Source organism: Dysidea avara, chromosome 7 (genome assembly GCF_963678975.1).
Source record: "Dysidea avara chromosome 7, odDysAvar1.4, whole genome shotgun sequence".
NCBI classification, from domain to species: domain Eukaryota; kingdom Metazoa; phylum Porifera; class Demospongiae; order Dictyoceratida; family Dysideidae; genus Dysidea; species Dysidea avara.
In genome coordinates, this window is record NC_089278.1 from 8,459,511 (window position 1) to 8,473,189 (window position 13,679).

The window sequence follows — 13,679 nt, forward strand, 5'->3', positions numbered from 1 at the left end:
TAGCCGATCTCTCTATATGGTAATTTGTTTGTAGCTGAACTCACTGCAAAGTGATTTGTTTGTAGCTGAGGTGATTTGTTTGTAGCTGATCTCTCTACAGGGTGATGTGTTTGTAACTGAAGTCTCTATGGGGTGATTTGCTTGTAACTGAATTCCCTATATTGTGTCTAGTGTCTATATAGCTGATCTCTCTACAGGCTGATTTTTTGGAGCTGATCTCTCTACAGGGTGATTTGGTTGTAGCTGATCTCTCTACAGTGGGTGATTTGTTTGTAACTGAAATCTGTACAGGTTGATTTGTTTGTAGCTGATCTCTCTACAGGGTGATTGTTTGTAGCTGATCTCTCTACAGGGTGATTTGGTTGTAGCTGATCTCTCTACAGTAGGTGATTTGTTTGTAACTGAAATTTCTACAGGTTGATTTGTTTGTAGCTGAAGTCTCTACACGGTGTTTTGTTTGTAGCTGATCTCTCTACAGGGTAATTTGTTTGTAGCTTAACTCTCTACAAGGTGATTTGTTTCTAGCTGATCTCTCTACAGGGTGATTTTTTTTGTAGCTGAACTCTCTACAGGGTGATTTGTTTCTAGCTGATCTCTCTACAGGGTGATTTAGGTTGTAGCTGCTCTTTCTACAGTGGGTAATTTGTTTGTAACTGAAATCTCTACAGGTTGATTTGTGTGTAGCTGAAGTCTCTACAAGGTGATTTGTTTGTAGCTTATCTCTCTACAGGGTGATGTGTTTGCAGCTGAACTCTCTACAGGGTGATTTGCTTGTAACCGAATTCCCTATAATATTGTGTCTAGTGTCTATATAGCTGATCTCTCTACAGGTTGATTTGTTTGTAGCTGAACTCTCTACAGGGTGATTTGTTTGTAGCTGATCTCTCTACAGGGTGATTGTTTGTAGCTGATCTCTCTACAGGGTGATTTAGTTGTAGCTGATCTCTCTACAGTGGGTGATTTGTTTGTAATTGAAATCTCTACAGGTTGATTTGTTTGTAGCTGAACTCATTGCAAGGTGCTTTGTTTGTAGCTGATCTCTCTACAGGGTAATTGTTTGTAGCTGAACTCACTGCAAGGTAATTTGTTTGTATAGCTGATCTCTCTACAGGGTGATTTGCTTGTAACCGAATTCCCTATAATATTGTGTCTAGTGTCTATATAGCTGATCTCTCTACAGGTTGATTTTTTTGTAGCTGAACTCTCTACAGGATTGTTTCTTTGTCACTGAACTCTCTACAAGGTGACTTGCTTCTAGCTGATCTCTCTACAGGGTGACTTGTATAGCTGAGCTCTCTACAGGGTGATCTGTTAATAGCTGAACTCCCTACAGAGTGATTTGTTTGTAGCTGAAATCTCTTGTTTCAAACTGATTTCACTGTAGGGTAACTTGTTTGTAGCTGAACTCTCTACAGGATGGTTTCTTTGTAGCTGAACTCTCTACAGAGTGATTGTTTTTTGTAGCTGAACTCTACATAGGGTGATTTGTATGTACCTGAACTTTCTACAGGGTGATTTGTTTATAGCTGAACACTCTGCAGGGTGATTTGTTTGTAGTTGATCTCTCTACAGGGTTTCTTTGCAGCTGAGATCTCTACAGGGCAACTTCTTCTAACTGAGCTCTCTCTTGTTTCTAGCTGTTCTATCTACAGAGTAACTTGTTTGTATAGCTGAACTCTTTACAGGTGGCGTTTTGGTTGCTGAACTCTCTACACTGTGATTTGTTTGTAGCAAAATTCTCTACAGAGCGACTTGTATGTAGCTGAATTCTCTACAGAGTGACTTACTTGTAGCTGAACATTGTATAAACTATAAAGTAACTTGTCTGTAGCTGAAATCTCTACAGGGTTACTTGTTTGCAGCTGGTCTCTATAGGTTAACTTGTTTGTATAGATGAACTCTCTACAGGGTAGTTTCTTTGTAGCTGAACTCTCTCCACAGTGAATGGTTTGTAGCTGAACTCTCTAGAGAGTGTAGCCGAACTCTCCACAGGGTGCATGACTTGTTTATAGCTGAACTCTCTTCAGTGTGACTTGTAATGTTCTGATTCTTCTGAATCACTACAGCGATATACCTGTAGCTGAACTCTCTATAGGGTGACTTGCTTCTTGCTGAACTGTCTATAAGATTAACTGTTTCTAGCTGAACTCCCTACAGAATAACTTGCAATGTAATAAAATTCTACAATGGAGTAAATAAATTAGCTGAATGCTCTATTAGGGTGACTGTTCTATTAGAGTGTCTCGATCTCGCATTTGTTACACGTAGTTGGCTTTGGAATCATAACTCAGTGGTTTGTAATCCGATTCTTTTGTACTACTGCATGGACTTTTAATGATAATAATTCCAGCTACACGCCGATTTTCAGCTCACTGCTCTAAGCGGTTTGCCTAGTAGGCGTGAAAACTAATAGTTTTTTTATTCATAAAAATCGATCGCGTAATTGTGACACAGGTTGGATTTTGTGGCATATCTCGATGGCCTTTAACTGGATTCCTTTCAAACCACAAAAAGGCACTCCTACGATAGTTACTCCATCTACATAGCAATTTTCAGCTCATTCCTTCAAGCGGTTTACCCTGTGGGCGTGACAGACCTTCGACCTTATTTTACGCAAATAATCGGTCATAACTCCGTGAACGTTTGTCGGATTCTTACCAAACTTGGTACTGAGATTCGCCTTAATGAGCCCTTTAAGTGTGCGAAATTTCAGCCCGATTGGAGCACGGATTCGTATTTTATGGCGGATTTTGCAAAGTGTGCGAAAAGAAGTAGAAGAAAAAAAAAACGAAGAAAAAAAACCCAAACTTTGGCCGCTCGTATCTCGGAAATGGATGGAGTGATTTTCTTCAAATTTGGAATGTGGACTCCCCTACCTAGCCGGCACTTCTGTAGCAACTTTGGTTTCAATCGGATAAGGAATCACGGAGCTACAAAGGTGTGAAAATCACGTTTACTTTCTTCCTGTAATTATACTCACAGTGTGGCGCGCCGGCTTCTTGGGCCGCACGACACACTACCGTGTGTCTTGATGATGATTATTGAAGACAGACTTATAAGTGTATTTCATTGCATGATTTAATTCAATATTTGATGATACTATTGTAATACTCTAATAGAGTGTACATTTTTGAGGACTTATAGAACATACATAGAATGTTCTAGAGCAATCTAGTACTTCTATTGGTAGATCTATGAAAGTACAAATGTTTGATTATAGGTAGATTTCAACTAGAAATTTCATTTATAAAGCAGAAATTAAGTGAGGTGATCAGCCAAGGTAGCAGTGGTTCAGTGGTTAAGGATGCAGGTGTTAGGTATGGAGGTGCCTGGTTCGAACTCTGGTAAGTTTTTTTTCGACATGTTTTGCTCACCTTTTTTCACGTGGCGACTGCTCTATTAGAGTATCTCGATCCCATGATTTTACACTTGCTTAGTTTTTGCTTTATAAGTTTGTCGCTGTAACCCTATTGCTATTCAAACTATCAAAAGGCACTGCTACGATGAACAGCCTATCTACACACCAATTTTCAAGTCATTTCTATGCTTGGTTCACCCTGTAGCCGTGACAGAAGTTTGATCTTTTTTTACGTGAATAAAAGCTCATAACTCCCTGAATATTACTCAGATTCACAACAAACTTGGTACGTGAATCCACCGTTACATACTCTTCATTTGTGCTAAAGATCGAGGCAATCGAGTTACACGTTTACAATTTATAGCAATTTTTGCAAAGTGTGCGAAAAGAAATCGAAGCCCTGTACGGCATAAGATGAAAAAAACGAAGAAATTAAAAAAACAAAGTTTTGAACACCCATACCTCGCAAATGGCTGTTGCGAATTTAATCAAATTTGCTGTGTGGCGTACCCTACTTGGGGGACAGCTATAATGCAAAAATGGTGTGTTTTGGAGAAGGGGCCATGAAGCTATGCACGCATGAAAAAGCTGTTTTCTGTCTTCCTGTAAATGTACTCACGGCGTGGTCGCCGGCTTTCTTGGCCGCACGACACACTACCGTACGTGTGTCTTGATGTGTACTTGTTTGTTAACTTTTTTTGTAAAATATATATATATTATGACTGGTGAACCCATGGATACAGCATCAAAAGAAAGAAATGGCACCAAGCGCCCCAGCTATCAATTATCATCTGAAAAGTGAACACTTCATTGTCAGCTATGGTCAATCCGTTACACAGCACTATGAATCAAGAACTGTTTGAAAAGCACCTCTGCAATCAAAGTAGTCACTATGAAAAATACCAACAATTTCCATTACAAAGGGAAGCCATCTCGTGCCTCCACCAAATCAACACCTTTCACTGTCAGCAAAGATGAATGGGGCACAAAGGAGGACACTGGTAAGTCCATGGAGAATGCATTGTATGTATTGCAGTATGCCAAAAAGGCAAGTGTCCAGCTGAAGCGATGTCAAACAGTGAAAACTCAGGCCCATAGCCTTAGGTGTTATCATGTTACACTTGTCTGAAGGCATCGGTTACTCAGTCAGTCAGTCAGTCACTAGAAAATTCCATTTAATAATTTTGTTTTTAAATTCCATAGCAACTTGTTGAAAACATTTCAGGTCAATCTGAAGGCTTGTTTGGGTCAATCGGAATGCTTGTTTGGGCTTAGTTTTTATCTAATCAATACTGTGTCATTGTCATCGGGGAAAAGTGAGGCTGGCTTTTGGATGATTTTTTTCATGTGCTAGGCCCCAAATGTTTGTGGTCCCTACTATACAGTACTATCGTACTGACATGATGTATACAGTATATCATACTGTATGATGATAGATTGAACTGTTGTTGTAAGACTAATATTGGTAGCCAGACTCATATATATGTATATTGCTTGCTCACACAGGTGATAATAATTTGCTAGGACTAGAGGAATGGCAAGGAGCACTGATCATCATAATTGCATCGTTGCTAGCAATTGGATTTTGTATTGCATTAGGCCTGGTAAATGTGATTACTATATGGCTAGAACTTTTTGAAGGATAAAAGTTGACTATTTTCATAAAGCTGCTTGGAAACCTTTAAAACTTTTCACTTAAAGTACAATATCTCCATGCAGTCCTCAAAATTTCTAGCCATACAGCATAAAGCAAGTTAATCAGTAGTGACATTTCTGTAGATGGTTGGAGCAATCTTCAGACACACAAGAAGAAAACCAAATAAGCCACCTAAAAGAAAGTTGTCCTCTACAGATGATAATTTAGAATATGTGCCATTAGAAATGACAGCAAGTGTTCCAACTAGCCCAACTGAAATGGCCACAATTTATCCGGTATAATATATCCCTTTATTTGTAGCTGCTATTATCAAGAGTGAATATTATTATTCACTCTTGCTATTATGTACATTTAGAACACTGCTACACCCAAAACTGATCCCCTTACAATTAATCAACTGCATAAAACTACCAAAGAAATTCCAAAACTTCATCAAGAATTTGAAGTGAGCATGGTGATACATTACACTTTGTTACTGCATACCTACAAAAATATTGTAGTCTATCCCTAAATTGATCATTACTGAAACAGTCTATGTTGGCATACAAGACAAGAACAGAGTGGATGGCTACCTCCCAAGTAAGGCTGTAATGTCCATTATCAGAAATGTTTTCACCAGTGTATATATGTGATACAGCACCTGATTCACGTGTTCTTCTGTCTTCATCGTTCCCTCAGTCTACTTACATTAATGCTAATTATGTTAAGGTTTGAGATTTCAAATGCTTTGTTGTATTTATAGAGTAGTTGGAAATGGCAGAATGATTGGATATGGATGCAAATGTGGACATTTTCAAAATACTCTTTATACATTGATATTACAGTTAATTTTCATACCTAAGGTTGCTTTGTACACTACTCTTGGCTTCCAAAGTGAGATGCCACCTTTGCATAGCATGTATCCCTTTATAAGTGCATGTGCAGAAGATTGGCTAGTATGCTACAGAGTACTATAGACCATATACTGTTGTACACATGCTCTAGAAACCTAATGCAGAACTATATAATCATAGAGATTCAAGTAGTATGCCCCTGGCCTATAGTTTCACTAGCCACATCCAGGAATCATGGCTTTCAGTATAAGGCATAAGTGCTTACATAGCTCTAAGGCTAAGGATGCACCGTACAGGTGTCCATATCTGTGTCCATGTGTGACCATTTCTGCCTTTTCCATCTGCCTGTATACTATATGTGACCTAGCTGATTTGGACAACTAATTATTTCACATGAAAATCTGAGATCTTATGTGCCACTGTTAAAGTAGGATACATCATAGGAGCATAGACAAGAGGTTTACAACAATAGTATAGTATCTGATATGAGTTACTGAAATTGGGGTCACCGATAGACCTGGAACATTTAAAGTTTAACATACTTTCATATCACATATGAATTAGTACATTACTGTGATATTACAAGTTGATTATTTGTATATATAACCTGGCTATGTTTACATACCCTAATTTTGATTTCTTACTACAAAAAACAGTATTAAGGATGTCTATTGTACTTTGTGTGGGAGGATAAAAGTGCCATCGCTTGCTGTATTTTCCATATTGTACTGATTAACTGCATGACTGTACTGTATGGGTCATACAGCACAGTTATGTGACTAATTGGGCAAATACTATACAGTTGTGCAGATAATTGGGCAAATACAGTATATTTGGGCAGATACAGTACAATTATATAGCATTGTTATGTAAGGAATGTTACGAAAACAGCCCCACTCAGACAGCAAATTGATCATGTGCATGACATTGTAAATCACTAAAACTAGCCAGACTAATCCTACCAGTTGGTTCTATCACTAGAAATAGATTACATAAACACTTACTGATGGAAAATTGAAGCAATGACCCACACAGACGGCACGATGGATCACATGCGTGACACTGTCAAACCATAGGGGTATATTATCTATGGTCAAATGCTAAAATAACTAAACTAATCCTACCAGTTTGTTCTACGACTACAAATAAGTTATATGACAGCTTACTGGTAGGCAAATTGAAGCGATTGAAAGTAAGATGACCAGGAAGTACAGCAAAAACACTTACAGCACTGCCTATGCTTGTGTACGCAAAATACATCACTCAGAGGGTGTGTCTCGAGGCAAATACAGCACTCGGCTTCACCTTGTGCTGTATTAGCTTCTTGACATGACCCTTGTGCTGTGTTTTCTGTACACACGCACAGCGGTGCTTTAACTATAACATCTACAGGAAGTAATTCTATATCCATTGCCAACTCCTCACCACAAATAGACTAGCGGTATAAGCTGACAGTTTTGCACGTAGATTAAGAATGTTACAGAGTTATAACAGTAAGAAAGAACTTTTAAATGATGTGGAGCGTCTAATTTCATGGTTTCTTATTTATAAACACTTAATTAGAGTATCTCAATCTTGCAAACAATTTTCTTCTAAAGAAGTTCATGTAGAGGTATAAGTATACTGTAAGATTCATGTACTATTGTCCACTACTTTTGTGCTGCCAAACTATATTTTGGTGTATTCAGTATAAATAAATTTCAGGAGTGGAGGTTCCTGAAACCCCTGGAAACCTTTCTCCCTACAGCCCTGCACTTTTTTGAAATCTTCCCTTGAGATGTTGATTCTATCTATAAATACATAGTTACATTTGATTTAAGCACCTTGTATTCAATGTATCAAACTGACCATTTTTTTTCCAAAATCTAGTTACATAACATTTATTGTACACAGACACATGATAACTAACAAAAATATATTAGGGTTATGAGGGAGCAGAGAAACGTTACATAGCCACTCAAGCACCACTCCCTAACACCATCAATGACTTCTGGCTGATGGTATGGGAACAAAAGCCTGCACTAATAGTGATGATTGAAGAAATCAATGAGGTACAGTGTATTCCACTAAAAAGACATAGATACATTTGACATTGTTTGAACAGACCATAAATTATTGGCCAGATGTTAGTGATGTAGTACACCAAGAAAATGGTCTGATCACTGTAACTATGAGGAAACGGATTGTCAAGCCAGACTACACTATCACCACCTTCAGATTAGTTCATGCTGCAGTAAGGACAACTAGCTACTAAAATAAGTTTATTTGGTGAATTGTGTTAACAGGAGGAGAAATACATAGATATAGGACATTACTGGTATAAGAAATGGGGAATATATCAACTGCCTCATGATGCAACTGGAGTGATTGCTTTTCTGCAAGAGGTTGGTGAGGCTAAAAAGTCTCTACCTGGTCCAATAGTGGTCCACTGCAGGTATATTTACAGGATGTGTACATGCTTGCTAGTTTCACCTAACATGCATCATTACATAGTGATGGATTGGATCGTACTGGAGCATTGATAGCTACTGATGTAGCAAGACAACAGTTAGAAAATGAAAACCAAGTTGATGTTATTGGTATTGTCACCACCATGAGGAAAGATAGAGGAGGGATGATATCAACAAAAGAACAATATGCTTTTGTTTATCAGGTCAATGTAATGTAAGTAACTGCAAGATTTTATATCTTCAATTTTAACAGATTTTGAGTGACTGGGCAAAGAGTTTGCATGTATTGGAGCCTTTTATGGATAATGAAATGGCAGCAAGCACTGAACATCTTGTGCCTTGATCTGAATCTAAATTCTTTCTTTTTGATACTTTTTATGCTGACTTATTAGTGGATAGTATTTCACTGCATGTGCCATGCACTTATTTGTACTTTTTATTATTCTTTTTTATTACTTAAACCACAATAATGTTATGTGGTTAATATGTTAGTGTACATTAGAATGAGCTGATTATAGATCAAACATTATTATTCTTATGTATACAAGTAAGATCAGACAGTATAGTCACTATTATACATTGTGCATGGGCTGATGCAAACATAACTAGCTGAAGAAAATATGAAGACAACAAAAAGAACAGAAGTAAAGACAAAGTGCAGTAAGTTATGATTTCCTCTAAAACCTACAAGTTACTTGGACTATTACATAGAGTATTCAAGGATTTGCATTGTCCTCAGGCTAGAAAATCCCTTACATCAAGACACGGTAGTGTGTCGTGCGGCCCAAGAAGCCGGCGCGTAACACCCGTGAGTATATATAATAGTTAGACGTCAAGAACCAGGGTTCTACGGGATTTAGAAAACTCGAAGGCCCTGGGCTGTAGCGCCTGAGGGTTTTCTAAATCCCGTAGAACCCAGTGGTTCTTGACGTCTAACTTATTTAGACTACAACTCGTTATTGTACCTTGAGTTGACAGCTGCTTGTAAATAGGAAATGTATGGCTAATTACTAGAAACAAGCCCTCTACACCTCCCGACATGGCGGGACCTCAGCGTGGCTGTTGCTACCCGTTTAAACGCCCATGCGTTGCCAATGTTACAGGCGCGTGCTATGTATCGAAGTACTGGACTCAGCGAGTGGACTACAACTCATTGTTGCTGTTGTTGTGCCTCGACAGCTGCTTGTAAGCAAGTAATGTAGTGTTGATTACTACAAACAAGCCCATTACACCTCCCTCTAATTCAGTACGGCTGTTACTAGCCATTTAAATGCCCATGCGTTGCCAATGTTACAGGCGCGTAATTATCGTGCTTCGTATCGCCTCAGAGCGTGGTCTCTATTGGACATGACCGTGGCTCTACGAGATTTAGAGACCACGTTTTCAGCCAATCAAATTTCAGTATCAAACTTGTTGTAGTCTAATGACAGGAAGAAAGAAAACGCAATTTTCGCACCTCCGTAGCTCTGTGCTTCCTGGATGAAACAAGACGATTTTTGCTGTGGACATGCCCCCCAACTGCAGCACTCCACATTCCAAATTTGAGCGAAATCGCTTCGCGCGTTCCCGAGATATGCGACTTCAAAAATTGGCTCAGTTTCTTCGTTTTTTTTTCTTCTTATTTTTCTTTTTCTTGTCGCACACTTACAAAAACTGCTATAAAACTCGAACGCCATATCCGATCGCCTTGAAATTTGGCACACAGAAGGGGGATATAAGGGCGCATCTCGGTACCAACATTGGCTGGAATACGATAAACAGGCAAAGAGTTATGAGCGATTATTCACGAAAAATAACACCAATATGTTGTCACGGCTACAGGGTAAACCGCGTATGGGAAGAAGCTGAAAATCGGTGGGTGAATAGGTTAACTATTGAACCTCAAACCTTTTGTGGTTTGAAAGAAATCGAGCTAAAAAACAGGAAGATACAACAAAAAAACCAACAGTGTGTAACAATTACGCAATCGAGATTAGCTAATAAAAAAAAACGACTGCTTGCCACGCCTACCAGATAAACCACTTGGGGTAATGCTTTGAAAATCGTTGTACAGATGGAGTAATCATCTTAGAAAGGCTCATCAATGGTGTAGAAGAATCAGACTTAAAGCCACGGAGTTATATCACGAAATCCAACTTGGTGCAGCAAGTGCGAGATCGAGATACTCTAATAGAGCAGTCATCCTAATAGAGCAGTCACCCTGAAGAGAATTCAAGAGATCAGCTAGAAATAAGAAACCTGTATAGAGATCAGCTACACACAAGTCACCCTGTAGAGAGATCAGCTAGAAGAAGTTACCTTGTAGGGAGTCCATGCAACTGTGGAAAGAGATAGTTCAGCTAGAAAAAATCACCTTGTAGAGTTCAGCTACAAAGAAACCACCATGTAGAGAGTTCAGCTACAAACTAATCGCCCTGTGGAGAGATCAATAGAAGAAGTTACCTTGCAGAGAGTTCAGCTACAAAGAAACCATCATGTAGAGAGTTCAGCTACAAACTAGTGACCCTGTAAAGACATCAGCTAGAAGAAGTTACCTTGAGAGAGTTCAGCTACAAAGAAACCATCATTTAGAGAGTTCAGTTTCAAACAAATCACCTGTAGAGAGTTCAGCTACAAACCAATCTCCCTGTAGAGAGATCAGCTAGAAGAAGTTATCTTGTAGATAGTTCAGCTACAAGCAAATCACCCTGTAGAGAAATCAGCTAGAAGAAGTTAACTTGTAGAGAGTTCAGCTACAAAGAAACCATCATTTAGAGAGTTCAGTTTCAAACAAATTACCTGTAGAGAGTTCAGCTACAAACAAATCTCCCTGTAGAGAGATCAGCTAGAATAAGTTACCTTGTAGAGAGTTCAGCTACAAACAAATCACCCTGTAGAAAGATCAGCTAGAAGAAGTCACCTTGTAGAAAGTTCAGTTACAAAGAAACCACCATGTAGAGAGTTCAGCTACAAACTAGTCACCTTGTAGAGACATCAGCTAGAAAAGTTACCTTGTAGAGAGTTCAGCTACAAAGAAACCATTCTGTTTAGAGCTCAGCTGCAAACAAATCACCTGTACAGAATTCAGCTACAAACAAATCACCCTGTAGAGAGATCAGCTAGAAGAAATTACCTTGTACATAGTTCAGCTACAAAGAAACCACCAAGTAGAGAGTTCAGCTGCAAAGAAATCACCCTGTAGAAAATTCAGCCACAAACAAATTGCCCTGTAGAAAGATCAGTTAGAAGAAGTTACCTTTTAGAGAGTTCAGCTACAAAGAAACCAATCTGTAAAGAGCTCAGCTGCAAACAAATCACCTGTACAGAATTCAGCTACAAACAAATCACCCTGTAGAGAGATCAGCTAGAAGAAGTTACCTTGTAGATCGTTCAACTACAAACAAATCACACTGTAGAGAGATCAGCTAGAAGAAGTTACCTTGTAGATAGTTCAGCTACAAACAAATCACCCTGTAGAGAGATCAGCTAGAAGAAGTTGCCTTGTAGATCGTTCAGCTACAAACAAATCACCCTGTAGAGAGATCAGCTAGAAGAAATTACTTTGTAGAGAGTTCAGCTACAAAGAAACCACCATGTAGAGAGTTCAGCTGCAAAGAAATCACCCTGTATAAAATTCTGCCAGAAACAAATTGCCCTGTAGAAAGATCAGTTAGAAGAAGTTACCTTGTAGATACTTCAGCTACAAGCAGATCTCCCTGTAGAGAGATCAGCTAGAAGAAATTCCTTGTAGAGAGGTGAGCTACAAAGAAACCATTCTGTAAAGAGCTCAGCTGCAAACAAATCACCTGTACAGAATTCAGCTACAAACAAAATCACCCTGTAGAGAGATCAGCTAGAAGAAGTTACCTTGTAGAGAGTTCAGCTACAAAGAAACCACCATGTAGAGAGTTCAGCTGCAAAGAAATCACCCTGTATAAAATTCTGCCACGAAGAAATTGCCCTGTAGAAAGATCAGTTAGAAGAAGTTACCTTGTAGAGAGTTCAGCTACAAAGAAACAAATCACCTGTACAGAATTCAGCTACAAACAAATCACCCTGTAGAGAGATCAGCTAGAAGAAATTATTTTTGTAGAGAGTTCAGCTACAAAGAAACCACCATGTAGAGAGTTCAGCTGCAAAGAAATCACCCTGTAGAAAATGCAGCCACAAACAAATTGCCCTGTAGAAAGATCAGTTAGAAGAAGTTACCTTTTAGAGAGTTCAGCTATAAAGAACCACCCTGTAGAGAGATCAGCTAGAAGAAGTTACCTTGTAGATCGTTCAGCTACAAACAAATCACCCTGTAGAGTGATCAACTAGAAGAAGTTACCTTGTAGATCGTTCAGCTACAAACAAATCACCCTGTAGAGAGATCAGCTAGAAGAAGTTATATACCTTGTAGAGAGTTCAGCTACAAAGAAACCACCATGTAGAGAGTTCAGCTGCAAAAAAACACCCTGTAGAGAACTCAGCCACAAACAAATTGCCCTGTAGAAAGATCAGTTAGAAGAAGCTACCTTTTAGAGAGTTCAGCTACAAAGAAACCATTCTGTAAAGAGCTCAGCTGCAAACAAATCACCTGTAGAGAGATCAGCTAGAAGAAGTTACCTTGTAGATAGTTCAGCTACAAACAAATCACCCTGTGAAGAGATCAGCTAGAAGAAGTTACCTTGTAGATAGTTCAGCTACAAACAAATCTCCCTGTAGAGAGATCAGCTAGAAGAAATTACCTTGTAGAGAGTTCAGCTACAAAGAAACCATCATGTAGAGAGTTCAGCTGCAAAGAAATCACCACTGCCCAAATTTCAAGGTAATAGCTCTTTCCAATCTGAAGTTATCAATTGTCAAAGTTGGCAAATTGTGTGTGGAAGGCCCCTTTTCGCAAATCCAGTCACATATGTATTATATATATAATTTGTACATTTACTGATAAAATATTTAAAGTACATCTACTTCATCTTTTCTTCTTCCTGTAGTAAAGAAAAACAACATAGGTTAAAAAAGTCCCAAAGCTGGCCATAGGCCGGCTTTGGGGTATACAAATACAAAAAGAAATGAAATCTAATCCAAAACAGCCAAGCTGTAAAAAAAGTGTGCGGCCCTCAGAAAGGCTATGGTGAAAAAAGATGTGAAATCCAAGGTGGCGGCCAAGAAATGGCTGTGATGGTAGGTTAATGGTAAAAATTTTAAGAACGACAATTCAGGTGAATTTTTGTGCCGCCTTTCTGAGGGCCACACACTTTTTTTACAGCTTGGCTGTTTTGGATTAGATATCATTAGTAAGATCTAAACTGTTATACTGCTCCACATTGTGAAGACCTTATATTTATTTTTTGAAAGATATTGAATTAATTGAGAAGGTACAAAGACATGCTACTAAATTCATACTCTCCGATTACACT

The 13,679-nt window shown here is 38.7% G+C and overlaps 1 protein-coding gene across 1 annotated transcript in view; it reads left to right on the forward strand.

Annotated features, from left to right (window-relative positions):
• Nucleotides 1-8,849, forward strand: part of LOC136261313 (uncharacterized) — a 92,650-nt gene extending 83,801 nt beyond the window's left edge. Inside the window, exons 13-22 of the mRNA XM_066055293.1 lie at nucleotides 4,865-4,962; nucleotides 5,138-5,290; nucleotides 5,371-5,460; nucleotides 5,516-5,594; nucleotides 5,653-5,723; nucleotides 7,771-7,899; nucleotides 7,953-8,081; nucleotides 8,134-8,282; nucleotides 8,342-8,501; nucleotides 8,552-8,849. Coding sequence (XP_065911365.1) covers nucleotides 4,865-4,962; nucleotides 5,138-5,290; nucleotides 5,371-5,460; nucleotides 5,516-5,594; nucleotides 5,653-5,723; nucleotides 7,771-7,899; nucleotides 7,953-8,081; nucleotides 8,134-8,282; nucleotides 8,342-8,501; nucleotides 8,552-8,641 — 1,148 coding nt within the window. The 3' untranslated portion in view covers nucleotides 8,642-8,849. The remainder of the gene's footprint in view (nucleotides 1-4,864; nucleotides 4,963-5,137; nucleotides 5,291-5,370; nucleotides 5,461-5,515; nucleotides 5,595-5,652; nucleotides 5,724-7,770; nucleotides 7,900-7,952; nucleotides 8,082-8,133; nucleotides 8,283-8,341; nucleotides 8,502-8,551) is intronic.
• Nucleotides 8,850-13,679: the final 4,830 nt, after the last annotated feature.